The 20328-nt window shown below is 40.7% G+C and overlaps 1 protein-coding gene across 1 annotated transcript in view; it reads right to left on the reverse strand.

Moving 5' to 3' along the window:
- The window catches only part of LOC126252969 (RCC1 domain-containing protein 1-like), a 30323-nt gene extending 11116 nt beyond the window's left edge, over positions 1–19207 (reverse strand). Inside the window, exons 1-4 of the mRNA XM_049953990.1 lie at positions 18848–19207; positions 18654–18742; positions 12442–12721; positions 11887–12013 (exon numbers count right to left, since the gene is read on the reverse strand). Of these exons, the coding sequence (XP_049809947.1) occupies positions 11887–12013; positions 12442–12721; positions 18654–18742; positions 18848–19013 (662 nt within the window). The 5' untranslated portion in view covers positions 19014–19207. The remainder of the gene's footprint in view (positions 1–11886; positions 12014–12441; positions 12722–18653; positions 18743–18847) is intronic.
- Positions 19208–20328: the final 1121 nt, after the last annotated feature.

Consider the following 20328-nt stretch of genomic DNA (forward strand, 5'->3'; position numbering starts at 1 on the left):
CATAATTTTCTTCACTAACGAGACCTAAGGGTGCAAAATATTATGCGGCTGTAAACTGACAGACTGACTGACTCACTGAAGGAAGGAAGATGGGGTTTAAAGTCTGATCGACATCAAGGTAATTAGAAACTGAGCACAAGCTTGAACTGTGTCAATGATGGCAAAGGAAATCTACCGTGCCTTTTCAAAGGAATCATCCCGCCATTTGCCGGAACTGATTTAGGGAAACCATGGAAAACCTAAATTTGAATGTCCAGATGCAAGATGCAAGTTTGAACCATCGTCCTCACAAACACATGGCCAATGTACGAACTATTGCACCACCTCCCTCTGTGCAGCAGTATATTACTACTACATTTTCCTTACTGCATTCATTACACACTAACAAGAGATGATCATCTTACCCTCATATTTTAAGAAGAAAAAAAAGCACAAGTGTGATATATCAGCCCCAGCAATCAATTCTGTGTGAAAATTTGGGGCATATTCTGATCGTACACAGCTATGACCTGAATGTACAGTTTTTAATCTTTTGTGTGCACTGGTTGTCACTCATTTTGCTCCACTGCAGCCACTTAATGCCCGAGTGCAAAGTGCTGTAAAATGGTGTGCATAAGAGGTTTATGAAATATTGTTTTGACAGCAGTAATGTCCTTTGTTAATTGTGTCAAAGTGTGTGGTTTCTAACCTGTAGCTAATGCTCAAGATCTGTTTGCTTTGAACATTTTTATGTTTAATTCACAAATGCAGTGTAAATGAATGAAACAAATGAGTATGTTAGTAAAGAAGTAGTTTAGCACTATTTAATAATTAACACTGATGTTGTGCATTGTTTCTTTGGATTTTAAAGCTGGTATTGTTAAAGTGAAGAACATTCACAGCAGATGTGCTGTTCTTCAACTTCACTGGCATGATTGAATTTTAAATCAAAACTAGTTGACTTCATTTCATACTTCAGTTGCTTAAGTGTATTCTTTTGGATTTTGAGGAATATATATTGTTGCAAAATAGAAATACAAGAATACTGTTAAAAACATTCTGTGAATAGTAGGGTGGTTCTTGTCATGCCACTGTACTGTAATTCACTATGGCATTAGGCAGCTGCAGTGGGGTGGGGCAAATGCCGATGAGCATGCAGGAAAGTTTACAAGCTGTACATTCAAAGAGGTCATAACTGTGTACAATCAGAATTATGGCCCAAATTTTCAGGCGGGATGGACTTTTGGGACTGATAGCTCGCTAGTGTTCTTTTTTATCCTAAATTCAACTACTAGAAGTTCCTTGGGCAAACAAACTTGAGCTATTTTTCTTAATGTAGATTGAGACTATCCATTAGTAAGGAATTTAAATTTCTTTCAGCAGACAAATTTTCTTCTTTTTGTCTCTCACCTCAGTTCCTGCCAAACCATAGCCTAAAATTTTTCCAACTCTTTTCAATTAGACATACACAGAAGAAATATCTTACTATAGATATTACAGTCAAGTTGTGCAATTTTTTTCCTTTATTTGTGATGCTGGTGGTGCAATCAGCAAACCAATACAATAGTGCTTAACACTTTTACATATTTTCTCTAGGCATTCTGTTCACCCACATTACTAAAGAAAGACATCATGTGCTGCCAATAATGGTGAGGATTTGGAAACAAATGACCACACTCTTGCTTCTCTGATCTGTGGACTGTTTATACACTGTTACAAAGCATCAAAGGCTTGTCAATTTCTAAAGATACTTATGAATATAATAGAGGGAAACATTCCACGTGGGAAAATTATATCTAAAAACAAAGGTGATGAGACTTACCAAACAAAAGGGCTGGCAGGTCGATAGACACACAAACAAACACAAACACACAAACACAAAATTCAAGCTTTCGCAACAAACAGTTGCTTCATCAGGAAAGAGGGAAGGAGAGGGAAAGACGAAAGGATGTGGGTTTTAAGGGAGAGGGTAAGGAGTCATTCCAATCCCAGGAGCGGAAAGACTTACTCCTTAGGGGAAAAAAGGACAGGTATACACGCGCGCGCGCCCACACACACACACACACACACACACACACACACACCTCCATCCGCACATACACAGACACAAGCGCGCGAGTATATACCTGTCCTTTTTTCCCCTAAGGTAAGTCTTTCCGCTCCCGGGATTGGAATGACTCCTACCCTCTCCCTTAAAACCCACATCCTTTCGTCTTTCCCTCTTTCCTGATGAAGCAACTGTTTGTTGCGAAAGCTTGAATTCTGTGTGTATGTTTGTGTTTGTTTGTGTGTCTATCGACCTGCCAGTGCTTTTGTTTGGTAAGTCTCATCATCTTTGTTTCTAAAGATACTTAATATGATTGGCAAGTGATTAATAAAAATGGGAACAAATGATTGCTTGAAAAGGGGGACAAATTACTTACTTACTGGCAACTAACTGAAAACAGAATGGGACTGGAAGGTTATTTTCCATTATACACCACACTTCAATATGTTTTTGATCTTTACTTTTGTCAGTGTGTTATATTTAATAATCCTTTCGCCTTTACTTCCTTGGGAGTTGAGCAATGAGAAGTCAAATCACATAGTGGTTATATTAACAGCAAATTGCAATATAGCTCCAAAATTACAACACATGGGCTTGTCATTTTTGGTTGATTGGTTGTTGGGTTTACAGGGACGAAACTGCGAGGTCATCAAGATCCACGAATAATTATCAGAAGAAGGATACAAAACAAAAATTCTGGGAAGCCTGACTGTAAGCAAGATACAATAAGACAGACAAATCAATGAGAAGTAGGAGGGGACTGAGAGGGGGTAGGGTGGGCAAGCTGCTCTGCCCAGAATGCAGTTGCAGGTCCCTGGAGCACAATATGTAGTGGGAGAGACACCATCTGCAACCAGCCAGCACCACCTAATCAACCATTACCGTATGAGACCGAGTAGTGCAGAGAAGACAATAAAATTTTAGGAAAGAAAACATTAAAAGCGGTAAAAAAAGGGGGGAGGGAGGGGGGGGGAGAGGGAGAGAGAGAGAGAGAGAGAGAGAGAGAGAGAGAGAGAGAGAGAGAAGGTGGGATGGATAGAGGCCATGCCAGACCACTGTGCTAGGACCACCATGTGTCCACTGGGCCAGAGCAGTTAGATACCCCTCAAACACCTCAAATGGTCAATAATGCCAAAGTGCCCCACCTCACAAAGATGGGTAGACACCACCTACAACAATGAAACATAAAATCAGGTCGGTTGCTTTGGTGTCGTCCACTAGCATCAGAGGTAGTGTCAGGAAGGTTAAGATATCACCGTACAGCAGCCAAATTTGGGCAGTATGGTACAATGTAGGTAACTGTAAGCTGAGCACCTCATTAGCAGTAAGGCGGGTCCTCATGTCAGGGATTAGGGCCATGGGTCAGCCAAGTGTAGTTAATGTGTAGTGGATTCCCTGCGAGAAGTGCAAAGGGAAGACTGCCACATGATTGTGGTCTCCATTACTGCCACCAGTTTGTTTGGGGAGTTCAGGGCAGATCATTCTGAGTTCCAGAACTCCAACAATTGATGGCACAGAGTCGATCAAAGGTCCAGTTTTGGGAGCCCCATTTCGATAATCAGCAACCTAGTAGCCAACTTTGCCACATAGTAGGCATGTTCATTCCCGAGATACCAAGATGCCCGCAGCTTCTAACAAGGATGACTGACCATCCAGCTTGAGGGAGGTCATAAAGAAGGTCTTGGGAAGAGAAGGGTAGCACTGGTCTATAGTCTGAAGACTATTCAGGAAATGGCTGCAGACTGGACGCATCTTACCAGCACAAGAATGAGCGTGGCTGAGGGCTTGTTTGACAGCCACCAATCCAGCAGGGAAGACACTCCATCCATTTGGCAGAGAGCGTAATTCACTGCACCTTGTTTCGAATCCAGAAATCGAGGACAGTGAGGAACAGGTGGCAAAACACCATGGGGTCAACTGAATCTTTCAGTCCAAAGGATAAATAGAGACAAATCCAAGTTCAGGGGACACACGCTGGGGGTGTACATGATTGCTCCTTCGCAAGAGGCAACAGTGGGTAAAGTGAGTTCAGAGCAGAGGCACTGTAGTTGAACTACAATTGTGACCCCAGTTCTGGGTCTCTGCTGTGAGGGGTGGATCATCCTATGACTAAAACGGGCATGGTAATTTGGATGCTTAGGGGAGCGGTGAACATGTAAAGCACAACTGAATAGCTGTTGTTGGCCCCTGATTGCCATGGAGGGGTACTACATCTACATGATTACTCTGCAATTCACATTTAAGTGCTTGGCAGAGGGTTCATCGAACCACAATCATACTATCTCTCTACCATTCCACTCCCCAACAGCGCGCGGGAAAAACGAACACCTACACCTTTCTGTTCGAGCCCTGATTTCTCTTGTTTTATTTTGATGATTATTCCTACCTACGTAGGTTGGGCTCAACAAAATATTTTCGCATTCAGAAGAGAAAGTTGGCGACTGAAATTTCGTAAATAGATCTCGCCGCGACAAAAAATGTCTTTGCTTTAATGACTTCCATCCCAACTCGCGTATCATATCTGCCACATTCTCCCCCCTATTACGTGATAATACAAAACGAGCTGCCCTTTTTTGCACCCTTTCGATGTCCTCCGTCAATCCCACCTGGTAAGGATCCCACACCGCGCAGCAATATTCTAACAGAGGACGAACGAGTGTAGTGTAAGCTGTCTCGTTAGCGGACTTATTGCATCTTCCAAGTGTCCTGCCAATGAAACGCAACCTTTGGCTCGCCTTCCCACAATATTATCTATGTGGTCTTTCCAATTGAAGTTGTTCGTAATTTTAACACCCAGGTACTTAGTTGAATTGACAGCCTTGAGAATTGTATGTACTATTTATCGAGTAATCGAATTCTAACGGATTTCTTTTGGAACTCATGTGGATCACCTCACACTTTTCGTTATTTAGCGTCAACTGCCACCTGCCACACCATACAGCGATCTTTTCTAAATCGCTTTCCCACTGATACTGGTCTTCGGATGATCTTACTAGACGGTAAATTACAGCATCATCTGTGAACAACCTAAGAGAACTGCTCAGATTGTCACCCAGGTCATTTATATAGATCAGGAACAGCAGAGGTTCCAGGACGCTTCCCTGGGGAACACCTGATATCACTTCAGTTTTACGCCATGATTTGCTGTCTATTACTACCAACTGCGACCTTCCTGACAGGAAATCACGAATTCGGTCGCACAACTGAGACGATACCCCATAGGCCCGCAGCTTGATTAGAAGTCGCTTGTGAGGAATGGTGTCAAAAGCTTTCCGGAAATCTAGAAATACGGAATCAACTTGAGATCCCCTGTCGATAGCGGCCATTACTTCGTGCGAACAAGGAGCTAGCTGTGTTGCACAAGAACAATGTTTTCTGAAACCACGCTGATTACATATCGATAGATCGTTCCCTTCGAGGTGATTCATAATGTCTGAATACAGTATATGCTCCAAAACCCTACAGCAAACCGACGTCAATGATACAGGTCTGTAGTTTGATGGATTACCCCTACTACCCTTCTTAAACACTGGTGCGACCTGCGCAATTTTCCAATCTGTAGGTACAGATCTATCAGTGAGCGAGCGGTTGTATATGACTGCTAAGTAGGGAGCTATTGTATCAGCATAATCTCAAAGGAACCTAATCGGTATACAATCTGGACCTGAAGACTGGCCCGTATCAAGCGATTTGAGTTGTTTCGCAACCCCTAAGGTATCTACTTCTAAGAAACTCATGCTAGCAGCTGTTCGTGTTTCAAATTCTGGAATATTCCATTCGTTTTCCCTGGTGAAGGAATTTCAGAAAACTGCGTTCAGTAACTAAGCTTTAGCGGCACAGTCGTCGGTAACAGTACCATCGGCACTGCACAGCGAAGGTATTGACTGCGTCTTGCCACTTGTGTACTTTACATACGACCAGAATGTTTTTGGATTTTCTACCAAATTTCGAGAAGTCCGTGCCAAATTTCACGCGTCTAAATTTTAGCCAATCTTCGGGATTTCGTGTTGTTCTGAACTTCGCATGCTTTTTCCGTTGCCTCTGCAACAACATTCGGACCTGTTTTGTGTACCATAGGTTATCAGTTCCATCTCTTACCAATTTATGAGGTATGAATCTCTCAATTGCTGTTGCTACTATATCTTTGAATTTGAGCCACATCTCGTCTACATTTGCATAGTCAGTTCGGAAGGAATGGAGATTGTCTCTTAGGAAGGCTTCTAGTGACACATTATCCGCTTTTTTAAATAAAATTACTTTGTGTTTGCTTCTGGTGGATTTGGAAGAAACGGTATTGAGCCTAGCTACAACGACCTTGTGATCTCTAATCACTGTATCAGTCATGATGCTCTCTATTAGTTCTGGATTGTTTGTGGCTAAGAGATCAAGTGTGTTTTCGCAACCATTTACAATTCGCGTGGGTTCGTGGACTAATTGCTCGAAATAATTTTCGGAGAAAGCATTTAGGACAATCTCTGAAGATGTTTTCTGCCTACCACCGGTTTTGAACAAGTATTTTTGCCAACATATCGAGGGAAGGTTGAAGTCCCCACCAACTATAACCGTATGAGTGGGGTATTTATTTGTTACGAGACTCAAATTTTCTCTGAACTGTTCAGCAACTATATGGTGGTGGTGGTGGTGGTGGTGGTGGTGGTTAGTGTTTAACGTCCCGTCGACGACGACGTCATTAGAGACGGAGCGCAAGCTCGGGTTAGGGGAGGATTGGGAAGGAAATCGGCCGTGCCCTTTCAAAGGAACCATCCCGGCATTTGCCTGAAACGATTTAGGGAAATCACGGAAAACCTAAATCAGGATGGCCGGAGACGGGATTGAACCGTCGTCCTCCCGAATCAGCAACTATATCATCGGAGTCTGGGGCTCGGTAGAAGGAGCCAATTATTAACTTAGTTCGGCTGTTAAGTATAACCTCCACCCATACCAATTCACACTAGTGCCAACAACAGTGAGTAGGCTGTTCACAGGCCTAATTCAAAGGACTCCTGCTGCAAGTTGGATCCCATACTGGTGGATCTGGTCTAGTGACAGCAGATCAATACCGAACCATATGCCAGGCACACATAACCGAGATTGGACAGGATCAGGGCTTTGTAAAACTGCAGAGGGTAGTGCAGTATGCACCCCAGCTGGTGTTACTGAGGCAGCAAAGTATACTGAGGTGTAGCCTGCACCTTAAAGTAGTTGAAGATGGGGAAGCAACGTCAGTCGAGCTCTGAAGACCAATCCCAAAAAGAGAGGTCTCCACTATGTTGAGTAATTGGTCGTCCAGGTAAAAGTCTGGTTGTGGATAAACAGTACAATGTCAACAGAACTGCACGACACGAGTCTTGACAGCAATAAAGAAAGCCATGGGTGATGGCCCATGACTGCAGCTTTCGAAGGGTGTCCTGCAGTCTGTGTTCAGTAACACCCACACTAGAGGAGCAATAGTACAAGCAGAAATTGTCAGTATACAGGAAGGTGATACTGAAGACCCCACAACTGCTGTTAGACCATTGATGGCCACTAGAAAGAGAAGAACACTTAATACAGTACCCTGTCGGACCTCAAGCATTATGGAAGTGCTGTGGGAAGCACCAACTCGGATGCAGGAAGTGCAGTGCGACAAGAAGTTCTGGATAAAAATCAGAAGCGGTAGCGAGGTTGTGGTGTCACCGTGTGATGTCATAAGCCTTTTGGATATCTAAGAAGACAGTAATAAGGTACTGATATCAGTCAAAGTCTGTCTAGATGGTAGATTCCAGGCACACCAAATTAACAGTAGAATGGCATTGGCAAAAAAACGCCCTGGAACAGAGCCTGAAGGCCCTAAGACTTGAGGAGCCAACGAAGAAGATGGCTCATCTTACATTTGAGCAACTTACACTGAACATTGGTGAGACCAGTTGTGTGATAGCTGTCCATCTCTAGGTGGTACTTACCCAATTTCAGTACTGGGATGATGGTGCTTTCTCACCATTGAGATGGGAACCCACTTTTGCTCCAGATACAAGTGAAGATGGTCAGGAGATGATACTGACAATCCACCGATAGGTATCTGAGCATCTGGGTGTGGACGCAGCCTGGTCCTGGGGCTGTATCAGGGCAAAGGGCACTGACATTTAGTGAAAGATAACAGCCATTGCTCCATCCATTGTTAAAGGACACAAAAGGCAGGTTGGTAGTTCTCAGATGTAGAGGTTTTAGCGTAATGCAGAGCAAAATATTCGGCTACGTTGTCTGGGTCAGTAAAAACAGCACCGCTCAAGGAAATAACAAGTACATTTGCAAAGGTCTGGTATGCACAGGGGTTCTGATCTCCCAAACTTAAGAATGAGGCACATGTGGTTCAATGGTCGAAACGTACTATCCCCAGCATTCTTGCTTCCACTGTTTTGTTAAGTGGCGGACCTGGGCACATAGCCACTTAAAGATAATGAGGTGCTCTATCAATGGACGCCACTTATGATGTTGGAAAGCCTGCCTGCAATCTCTAATGGTCTCTGCGATTTCCGAGGTCCAACAAGGTACTATCTTCCAATGGAGGGATCCTAAAAAATAGGGGCTCACTATGCCAGCTGCCAATAGAATGGCTTCTGTTGTGCCCTCGACAACTGCATCAATGCCTCCATGTAGCAGGGAGCTCAGAATGACAGTGGAGGTGAAAGCGTGCCAGTCGGCACTCTGGAGAGCCCATCTGGATGGGTACCCATGAGAGTGACTCAGAGAGGGACAGGAAGATTGGAAAGTGGTTGCTACCACAGGTCATTGTGAACCCTCCAGTGGATGGATGGGAGAAGACCATGGCTGTAAACAGATCAATGGCTGGGTTAGTTTCATGTGCCACAATGAAGAGATTGGAGGCACCAGTATTTAAGAGACTTATGTCAAGACTTGCCAGTAAGTTTTCAATGTCTTTAATGATCATATGTCCACCCCACAAACGGTTATGGGCATTGATGTCGCCCATGATTAGGCAAAGTGAGGGGAGCTGAGAAACCAATGCAGACAGTTATGTATTGAGGCACCACACCATTGGGAGGATAAAATCCTGAAATGCCCTTACCTGAACAGTCGTCACAGTCTCCAAAGTTGAATCAAGAGCAACACGTTTGATATATACCAAGTCCAGAGAATGTGTGGAAACTCCACCAGGCGATTCTTAAAATAACCCCAGTAGCCACAGAGGGCAGGGGTCTTCATTGGTGGAAATGAAGTTTCCTGAAGGGCAATGCAGAAAGCAGGAGAGGAGCTTAAGAGATGTCACAGCTCAGGTGGTGGAAAAAACTGCTACAATTCCACTGGAGAATTGTGCTGTCTGCATATTGTTAGGGCTTGATGGGACCAAGGAGGCAAGTTATGTCCCAGGCTCACCTGTTGGCACTGGTTGAAAGGTGATGTTAACACATACAGGATCTGAGAAATGTGTGTTGCGATGTGGAGCCTCAGGGACCACTGGGATTGTTGCCGTGGCCACAGAAGCAGAACAAAAAATGGCTCTGAGCACTATGGGACTTAACAGCTATGGTCATCAGTCCCCAGTGGTTTGGAAGCCATTGCTACCAATGTGGGTGTGGAGGCAGTAGCAGCAGCAGCAGCAGCAGCAGCAGCAGCAGCAGCAGCAGGACAGCCCCCAACCAGCAGGGGGCAGACACGGTCGAATGGCTCCGAGTGCTCATTGTAGGATGCAGAATAGGGGAAGAGTACCATCATTCAAGGTAGTGACCTTGTCATAGCTGTAGCCTACAACACAGTCATGCAAGCAGGATGTGGATGCTCATACATTTTCTTCGCCTGTTGGTATGTCAGTCTGTCCAGAGTATAACATTCCTGTACTTTTTTTTCTCTCTGGAAGACAGTGTAGACTACTGAGCACAGAGAATGGTGCTCTCCACAGGTTATTTAGACAATGGACGGAGCACAAGGAACACTCACATGCCACAGCCGTCCACAATCCTGGCATTACAACGCGAAGACATGTGCCAGAATTTCACACATTTGAAGCACAACTTAGGGGGCAGAACACAGAGTTTCACATAACATAGGTATACCATCACCTTGACCTTTTCAGGCAATGAATTACCTTCAAAGGCCAAGGTGAAGGCCCCAGTAGCAACTCTACTCTCTTTTGGACCTCTATAGACACGACGGACGAAGTTTACATCTCCTCCCCCCCCCCCCCCCCCCCCAAGTTGGCACAGCTCATCATCAGACTGCAAGAGGTGGTCACAATCGAAAATGATGCCCTGAACCATGTTTAGACTACTATAGGGAGTGATTGTCACTGGAATATTACCCCCTTGTCACAAGCAAGCAACACTTGTGACTGGACAGGGAATGCTGTTTCAATGAAAACCGACCCACTCTTCATTTTAGAGATGGCTGCGACTTCTCCAAAACTTGTCCTAGGCTTTGTGGCCAGAAAAGAATCCTCATCCGTCCTTGTAGAAACCAGGTATTCGTGGGGAGTATTTCCCTGCTTGTCTGTTAATCCGACGTTCCTCCCACAGCGTAGCCAGGGAAGGAAACAATTGGGTGTCACATCTCTCTGCATTGAATGAGTTCCTTCCTTCTGAAGAGACAGCTGGAGCCTTATGAAAACCAGCAGGAGAAAGCTTCATCTGCCATGATGCAACTCACTCCAAACAGGGGTTCTCACCATGGGCACAACCCACCCTCAGCAACGGTTAACTGGCCAGTATTCCGCTGCTTAGAGTGTCCATGCCCCAATCATGATGGGCGCATACTCCTTGGCATAGATGGGGATGTTTCAGTTCAGGCACCAACAGTGTGATCCCTGCATGGTCAGGGGCTACCACCTTGCAGGTACTTTAAGGCCACCTCCCCTCTACCACAATGGGATGGCTACTATGGTGGAAAGAAAGGGTGCAAGGGAGCCAAGGTGGAAAGGCACAAAAGTAAAAGATACCACACTGGGTGACCTTCCCTGTGTAATCCCGCACTTCTGAAAATTTTGGAAATTTTATAGCATGTCAAACCCAACAATGAGGACCACGTATTTATTAAAGAAACGATATAGAGTGCACCAGAAGTGAAATGGACCAGGTCCAGGCCCAAGTGGAGTCTGCACCAGAGAAACCATGTGATGGAAAAGCAGAGGAGGGAAAGGGATAATGGAAGTATAGGCTCGCATCACAGAAAGAGTAACACTCCTGCAAAGGCTGGGGGGCTCATGGTAGCCAAGCATTTACTCACAAAAGAATTGTATGCCCCTAGGAGATTGTCATTTTTGACATCATCTCAATCACTAACCAACCACAAAATAAACCAACTACATTTTATGATTCTTGTGTACCTCAATCGCCTTTCAGATTGAATATTTGAAAGTATAATGAAGTAAGAAATTAGTTTAATTTGTGAACATTCAATGAGTATACCATAACACACATTTGCACCAAACAGTCTGTTACACAATTCTAGTTTATTATGAGACCAATTATCATTGTTAGCTTACAGGCAATCATCACATAAAGGTTTGAATTTTTCTTTCTATATTCTAAAGTCTTTTCTGATTCACATGAATTCATAAAACCAGAAGCAACTTCACCCCTCCCTCAACCTTTTCATCTCTGGTAATATTCTAATTTTCTGATGTTTAAGCAAACAATTGCATCACTTCAAGTTATATGCCATATAACTTGAGAACTGTGCAAAACTAGTCATACAAACTTTTTATTAATGATTATCTTTGAAGGAAGTGGCATTATTTCATTCCGACTTCAGCACTGTCTTAGGCAAAATTTGCCAGTGCTTAATACGTGTAAATCACATGAGATGTAAAGCTTCCTCATGTTAAAGTATTGTAATGGAATCAAATGCAAGAGTGCCATATTACTTACGTGCCAGTTCCCCAAGAGTAAACAGTTCCAGCATCTGTCAGTAGGAGGCAATGTTCTATACCACAAGCAACAGCAGTCACACGATGTTTCGTGAGAGGCAATGGAGATGGAATACTGAAGGCACAACCTATTTTGCAACAAAGGAAGTCAATACTTATGATATCTATTTTTGTTTGACAATGAAAACATATGTTCTGACCATTAACAAAAAACTGATTTTATGCATCCCATCAGAGAGGTATGCTTCATGAAGCCAAAGAACTGTTTCAGCATGTAGACACAGTCTTGGCACAGAATTTTTCTGTCACTAACTTGCAGTAATTTAAAAGGATAAAATACCAAAATTGTGACGATCAATCAACAATACACACTTTGACATTTTTGATTATAGATGGTTTGTATCAATACATTTATTTTGAATGGTGGTGATATTCTTGTATGGACTACGAATTTTGTTTGGTTCTGATGTGTGTATTTATCAGCGTGAACTTAAATTTAAATTATTACCTCATTACAGTTTTGCGATAACACAAACTACAGTGCAAAGATCCTTACCTGCCGCAGTTACTGCCACATGAATAGCTTCACCACAGCATATTTTAACAATTTTTTGGTGGGATTCTCCACTACTCGAATTTGGAAATGCTCCATCCTGAATCCTCTTCCCATGTCTACACTGTTTATTTACAGTTTCCTTCTCATCATCAGATGTAGACATCTCAGTCTCAACATTCACAAAATTTGGCAGCTTTTTTAAGGCCCCTGTGGACGAAATGTACTGCCAACACTCACCGCTATCTGTAAGTATCAATGCCCGTGAAGAGGAGCAAGCAGCCTGAAAAATAAAAGCTTCTGTAAGATCACTAATTCTGCCCAAATTTTTATGGTACTGCACATCAGTGTTGTTCTAACATTTTCCCCCACTGCACAATCTCCAATTCGGTAAACCAATGGTAACTTGAATACAAAGTGGATTATCAACAATATTCCAACTATATCTATGTCTGCTAACCTGAAAGATATAGGACCTGTAAGAATGTGGGAGTGGAGGAGAGAAAATCTGTCAGTTTTGGAAAGTAACACACAGACTACATATAATATCAAGGAACAAATCTCTTAAAAAATTCCATTTTTATCAAAGGTAGAGTTCACCTAAGGAAATTAAAATTACAACGAAACAATGGCCAGCCAGTCTCCAGAAGGTAATATTTCAGTAATGTCAACAGGCACATTTAAGAGAGACATCTTTCTAGCTTTCATAACTATTAGTTCCTTCCTTGTTGGGTTGGGAAAGGGGGGGAGGGGGGGAGTAAGGGGCAGACTGAAACGTATCAATATATGATTGTTAGGATACATATGACAAAATGTTGACATCAAGTGTCAGGCTGTCACATTTACAGGTTTATATAAATTTTGTTACAATCATTTCATTAATCTGGTCCTTTTAGAACTCAAAGTATTACACTGACTCAAATTCTGTCAATTTTGTTTTGACTATAACAAGCACACATACACCTTTGCACTTTTATTAATAGGTACTTAGGCATAAAACGAACAAATCTCATTTTGTAATTCCAGAATACCTTTCAGAAGAAGGTAAACCAGCATTTCATTAGTACTAGTGGAATGAACATGTGCATATGTTATGAACATAGAACCTTCATGATGTAAGCAACTCTGCAAAAAGCATTGTTACTGAATCTATTTTATGAATTTCTACACTAAAAGCTGTGTAAAACTTCATGTTGCAGTATGAGAGAAGTAAACTAATACGTAATTCCATGATGTCTGCCTGTATACACCAACAAGTTTTTGATTGTAATACAAAAATTTTCTGTTTCTAATAAAGGATTATGTAACCACTAATTATTAGAATAATGTATGAAGGGTGGCAAATTAGCCGTCAGAGTAACCGTATTATACATTTAACATGTAATTATGGAAGAGACGCGTAACTTTAATTTCTTGAAATTTCTCTTGGAACTACCAAAACATTAGCTGCACTGTCAAGAACTCAGCAAGTTGCAGCAAATTTTGGTGGAGCAGATATTTGCAAATTCTTTTACAGCCACTGCAGCAAAGAAGATTGCTGAGAAATGAAGATGAGTATTTGCTATTAATTGTTACACCCTATAGCATTTAATTTGTGGTGGAGCATCCTGTGATATAGGCATGCACACACATGTGTGAGTAATAAAGCAAATAAAGAGGTGATAACTAAAAAGTGGGACAAAAATGTTTGTGGTATAAACTTTATCACCACGGACAATCTTTTTTCTGTGTGGCAGAAATTTTGTGTGGAGACAAGAATTTTAGTGAGAAGACTGAAATTTTAATACGATGTACTTAGTACTGTGTTTGTTTATCAATCTGATGATTAAATGTAATCAAAACAGGTTTCAGGTAGTAGACTATGTTGCAAGTTTAAACAATAGCATTAAAGATAATTAAAGTAAAATCTAAGTTAACAGTGAGGTAGCACAGAACCGGATTCACAATAATGAGTCAGTAGGAACTGTTTACGTGAATGCTTGTTCACTGTTTCTTGGTTTTGATGAAACTGAATTTATAGGCTCAAACAATGGAGTTGTAAAATTATTGTCAAGGTTATTAGCTGTTTCAAGCAATGGTCAAATTGCTGAAACAAACAATAATCTGAAGGATCTTAAAAAGCAATTGGAAAATAGTAATACAGGAACCACAAGAAGTGAAGAGGAGCTTACAAAGCATTTAAAAGAGGTAGAAACAGATTGGAAACAGGTTGGAAACAGGTTGATGAAGTTTTCTAGGAATTGCAGATATATTTTGTTTCTTCACACTGCTTACATGTTCAGTACCCACTGGCAAATACTGATGTGAAGCTCATGGTCCAAATCTCTGACACTGTTGGCAATTCAATCTTTAGAACTGCAATTGCCACTAAAGGTAGACTCAGTTATGGTTTTCTGTATCCACTGGCTGGCTCCCTCCCACATACGTAATCCCGAGGCGTAGACATAGAACAACTGTTTTCAAGATCAGAACAGTCTTGAAATGCTGAGAAAACATGAAATACTGGTTTTAAAATAATCATTTAGAAATTCTGCCATTTCTTTTCATGTAAACCACTGTTCCCAATGAAGTAACAAGGAACTACGTGGCCTGTCTAACAAGCTGAATAAGCTAGATCGTATGGGTTACAAAAAGAAAAACCAAATTTAGATAGAAAATCTTGTTCTTGAAAATGAGACACTATAATCTGCCTTACACTATGGAAACTAGTGGTCTTGGAAACTGTTTCCCCAAGCCAAAGTTGTGCGCTTTTTAAGGTAGTGGACTTGTTTACATGGAGCTGGGTCCAAATCTCAACCTGAATAGCCAAATTTGCATTTTCCAAGGTTTTCATAAATGACCCAATGCAAAAGCCATGGTGGTTGCTTTGAAAGGAAAACATAATGTTTTGACCCATTCCTACCCAATCTGCACTTGCTCCCATCTCTAATGATGTCAAACTAAAAATTCTTTCATGCTATTTTCTTAACAGCTATTTACGAATTATATTTGGACGTTATAAACATTGCTGAATGTGGCCTTTTAAAACTAACATCTGAAATGCCCATCATAAGACAGTGTTTGTAGAAAATTTTCATTTAAATATGAAGTGTGTAAATCAAAGTACTTTACATTTACTGCTTCTGTTGTTACTGCATTACTTTAAAGCTTTTTAGTTTACTTAATTTTTCTGTAACCAGATTGTACATATTCTTTTTCCAATGTAATTTTAACACTTAATTAAAAGTGATTCACACCTTAGGCAGTGCACATGTAAAGTAATTAGATATCAACTATCAAATTATCACAGTGGTAAACTTGGAAGGGCACAATATTTGAAGAAGTGTGTGTCTCACCTAAGGCAATAATAACTTGTTTGGTGTGTATTTTTGCCTACAGAAAAAATACAATGATTCCTGAAATGTGAATTAAGGATTATTGAGAAATGAAGAGCAACTAGTTCAACAATGTTTTCATATGCCTTACATTTATATACTCTCTCATATGTATTTGGCTGTAATCACATCTAAGCACAAATATGTTAGTGAGTAAGTGCCTCACAATTAACTGACTTACATGTGTGTCAACAGAGAGCTTGCAGTGTATAACTGTGATCACACTGTAATGTGTGTTGTGGAGTGTAGATATAAGTTTAAGATGTGACATGTGCCACAAACATGAACAGCATAAAAATACAACAGCACGTAACAGTTAATTTGATGAGCTGATAACACATTATGGCATGACTTGAGAAGAAATGCAACAAGGTTCATGACGCCCTACTATTGCAATAGAAAAGAACTGGGAACATGTTTATATTGTCGTCTACCACTAAGCACAATTACAGCAATTTCCACAGAATTGTTAACTTCCTACACACCAATTTAAAGTATGACCAAACAAGAAACTGTAGAGTAAAAAAATAGGTGCATTAGAAATGTTGTATAACAAGTTGGTAAAACCAGAACCACCTACTGAGGGAGCTACAGGAGAAATCAGTCAGCAAACAAAAGACCATTTTTACTGAAGGCAAACCATTACCGGTATGCAGAACACAGGACTCCTTACCCTATCCCTTAAAACTCACATCCTTTCGTCTTACCCTCTCCTTCCCTTTTTCCTGAGGAAGCAACCATTGGTTGCGAAAGCTTGAATTTTATGTGTATGTTTGTGTGTCTATCAACCTGCCAGCACTTTCGTTTGGTAAGTCACATCATCTTTGTTTTTAGATATATTTTTCCCATGGGGAATGTTTCCCTCTATTATATTCATAGATAAATTAACATAGTCAAATTTAGCTCTGAGGCACGGGCAGCAACAAAGTTGGGAGACTGACTAAAAAGTACCAAATTTCACCACTGCATTCCTTCACTCTGAAAGAAGAAACAACAGCTCTGTGTTTTTACTTCAATACTAAATCAATTAGCAAACAATAGCAGTACCTCCGACAAGACCAACATTTGTTTTCATATTATAAAATATGATGCTCTGAAGTGATTCATTTAATTTCCTTGTAATTAAATACAGTAAAGTGCTAAACTTACAGAGCTCTGTCTTTAATCAATGTTTACTTGATTTGGGGGTGGGGGGGTGGGGGGGGGGGAAAGGCATGTACTGCAATTTCATATATTTCTCACAAACAGGTCAGTGCATCACACATATTGGATCAATGTGATATTCTTTGATTATTTGATTACTGGTAAATACAAAAGCTTTAGAAATTTACTATGAAGTTGAGTGCCTAAATCTTCGTATCTCAGCTTACATACAAATAACTTTCCACCCTAATTGCTTATATGAAAACTAAATAGGAGACGTAAGTACTCCAGTTTGAAGGAAATACAATTGGAGGAAACATTTCCTAATTCCGTGGAAGATATGTGAAATACATCATAAAATAGTTTATGAAAATAATAACTGTTCATACATTCCCAAATCGTCAGCAACTTCTACATGGCAGGGAAATGAACTTTCTTCACACAATACAAGGTCATTGTTTCTTTGGCATTCTTGCCTGAGAATAAGAAAATGTTTGAAAGGGACAAGGTGTATGAAGATGCTGCAATTGTGATTATAGTGCTGGGCACATAATTCTGTATTCTTTTAACACAAAGTCCTTAAGCTACAATAACTCACAAAATTTACATTAAAGATCTTTCCATTTATACTATAAGGACCTGCCTCCTACATGGGTCGATTTTTGTGTGGCGGCTGTAATGCTACATGGATCCATTTGTCTGTGGTGACTAATATAGCAACATAGAACTGAAGAAAAAAATAATGGAGGAGCCAGGAAAAGTTCTACAAGCCAGAATTCACATGGACAAATACGAATTTTACGCTTCAGTCAAGTATAGTTAAGCAGCAGTCAAGATGCTGACAATTTTGCTGATCTCCAATTCTATACAAACAACAGACATCTGGTGAATTGTCATAGTATAGTGCACTTTAGGGTAGAAAGTTATAGAAAGTTCAAGATTAAAGGGATAAAAGAAAAAATAAAAGTTTTAACAACACACAAAGCATCACTTTCGTAACTGTACTGGTAATTATCACTTAGTTGTGTTGTCCCTATTTGGCAAAGCCACATTAGATACATAGCCTAAACGGAAAAAAGGAGTTCAATTTTTTGACGGACTGTAAACACGAATGACGGAACTCACTAGTTACTATAACGCTGATATTAAAACTTTACGCCATCCGCACCAAAATCAGGTAGGCCTTCACTACTCATACACTGACGAGTGAGTTTCGAGAATTACCAATGGCAATAGTGTGTGTAGGACTTGCGACTAAATGATAAAATAAATAATTCTGGTAACAAGAAATTGTCCTTTGCAGTCAACTATGTAATACAGTGGTACTTTAGTTCACAGAATAGGAGACAACCAACAAGCCCACAACTAAACGCTTTGTTCATTTTTTCCCTCCCTCTGCTTACTTCTACGGGCGAAACTTATCTCTCCAATGGTAATACGTAATGCTGCGCATTTTAAATTCTGTTACTGTGGTATTTGAATATCAGACGTTCGATTCCAATTAGAATACTTGCACAGAGAATAGTAGATTCCTCCACAGACGAGGAAAAATACCCCAAAAGGAACTGTAAAAACTGTCTGCTGCAAGAGAATTTCGAGTGGCCAGAAACGTATTACTTAAAAAACTTAGTTTGGTGGAGTGTCTCAGGAAGGAAATTACAGGAAGGTTTAGTAAGGTGAATGCCTTTTCTGACTTACCTGTATCGCTCTCTCTTCATCGCCCAAAATAAGTTTCTTTCTAATATTCGATTCATCTTCCACAAACCCAGACACGTAAACATCTGTACCTGCAACATGCCATTCCCTTAAGATGCTAGAAAACCAATATTGATCATAACTATTGTCTATTAAGAAAGACGCATTAGTCTTAAGAAAGAGATAACTATTAATACCTGTAAGGACCACCATGTAATTCCACGAAAACGAAACATCCGTTACGTTCTTGAGCGGAAACAATGTATACCCTGTTGTATCAATTTGCTTCGATGGTGACACTTGTCCGAAACCATTAAATCCGCAGCAATACAATCTCATACTTTTGCACGATTCACATTTCATAACAAGAATTATTAAAGCTATATTTTCATTATGACACTCACAAAGACGAAGGCATATTCTCGTCACACAATGCAAAATAAAGGTTACGTTCGCCCAACCATAAGCACTCCTCTTCCCCAACCCAAACTAATTTACCAGCGCCGGAACGCAAATGTCACTTGTCTGCCATAAACCCGTGAACATCAAACGAAGACATCTCAATTTTCGCCTCAGACTGTGCGGGCGAGATGAACTATATTTATCTGCCTGCCTCGCGCGGAGCGTCGATAATAGAAGAGAAACATATATTTTTGTATCCCCCACCATAATTTCAAAAAGAGGGTGAAATTAAAATGTGAACGCAGTTGACTTACATTCCTTCGCTGTACGTTAGCGTGAAGGACCGAAAAAATATTTTATGTTACTTTGTTTCATACTCCGTAAATCATATTCTTGAGAAACTTTACGGTGTGAAACGTATCAGTTGACCAAGAGATTGCAGAATCAGTTGAAAAAAAAACTGAGGACATATTTATGTGGGAGTATCTGTTCATAAACATATTTGTAACTGACTTCTAATTCCTACTCCTTCTACCTCTTGTTAAAGAAGAAGTTTTTAATCTACATAGTAGTGCTCTTCTGTCAGACATTTTTATTAGCAAGATCAGATTATCAAAAGTTTGGTAGATTAGTATTTCACATTTTTCTGTGCCAAAGTTAGATTCTCTGTAGCAAAGTGGAGGACATTTTTCCTTTCGGTATTGTAAAAATAGTAATAATTTTATTTTTCTTAGGCCATTACAACAACAGACAATGGCACACACACAATACAATACAACTGATGATTTAAAAGAACAATGGGGCACTTATCAAATTTACAGTATTATACAGCAATGTTGATAAATTTCATTGTATTGCACGAATAGATGAGTAGATTCCTGACAGGTGGTAGCGCTGTTGCCCGTTGTCAGTTGCGAAGCACAATCGGCTACAGGCGGAAACAATAACCGTCTAAATGAGCGGAGATAACAATGAGGCATTTCCATAGAGATGTTACACAAAATCGCATTAAATCGTTGGCTGAGGTAGGCGCTCGAAGCAGGTGCGTCCAGCCAGTTACGACTGTAACGGACGGACCTTCTTACCAGACTCAACTATAACCAGTCATGCAGTGTTCGTTTGAACGTTTGTTCTGATAAATCTTGTACAGTTTGTGAAAGCTTATTAAATAATTTGTGCACCATGAGTTCTAACCGTTAACTGATTGTGACAGTTTACATCTACATTATACTCCATTCCACCTAATGGTGTGTGGCAGAGGGTACTTTTTGTACTA

The sequence above is a fragment of the Schistocerca nitens genome, chromosome 4 (genome assembly GCF_023898315.1).
Source record: "Schistocerca nitens isolate TAMUIC-IGC-003100 chromosome 4, iqSchNite1.1, whole genome shotgun sequence".
NCBI classification, from domain to species: domain Eukaryota; kingdom Metazoa; phylum Arthropoda; class Insecta; order Orthoptera; family Acrididae; genus Schistocerca; species Schistocerca nitens.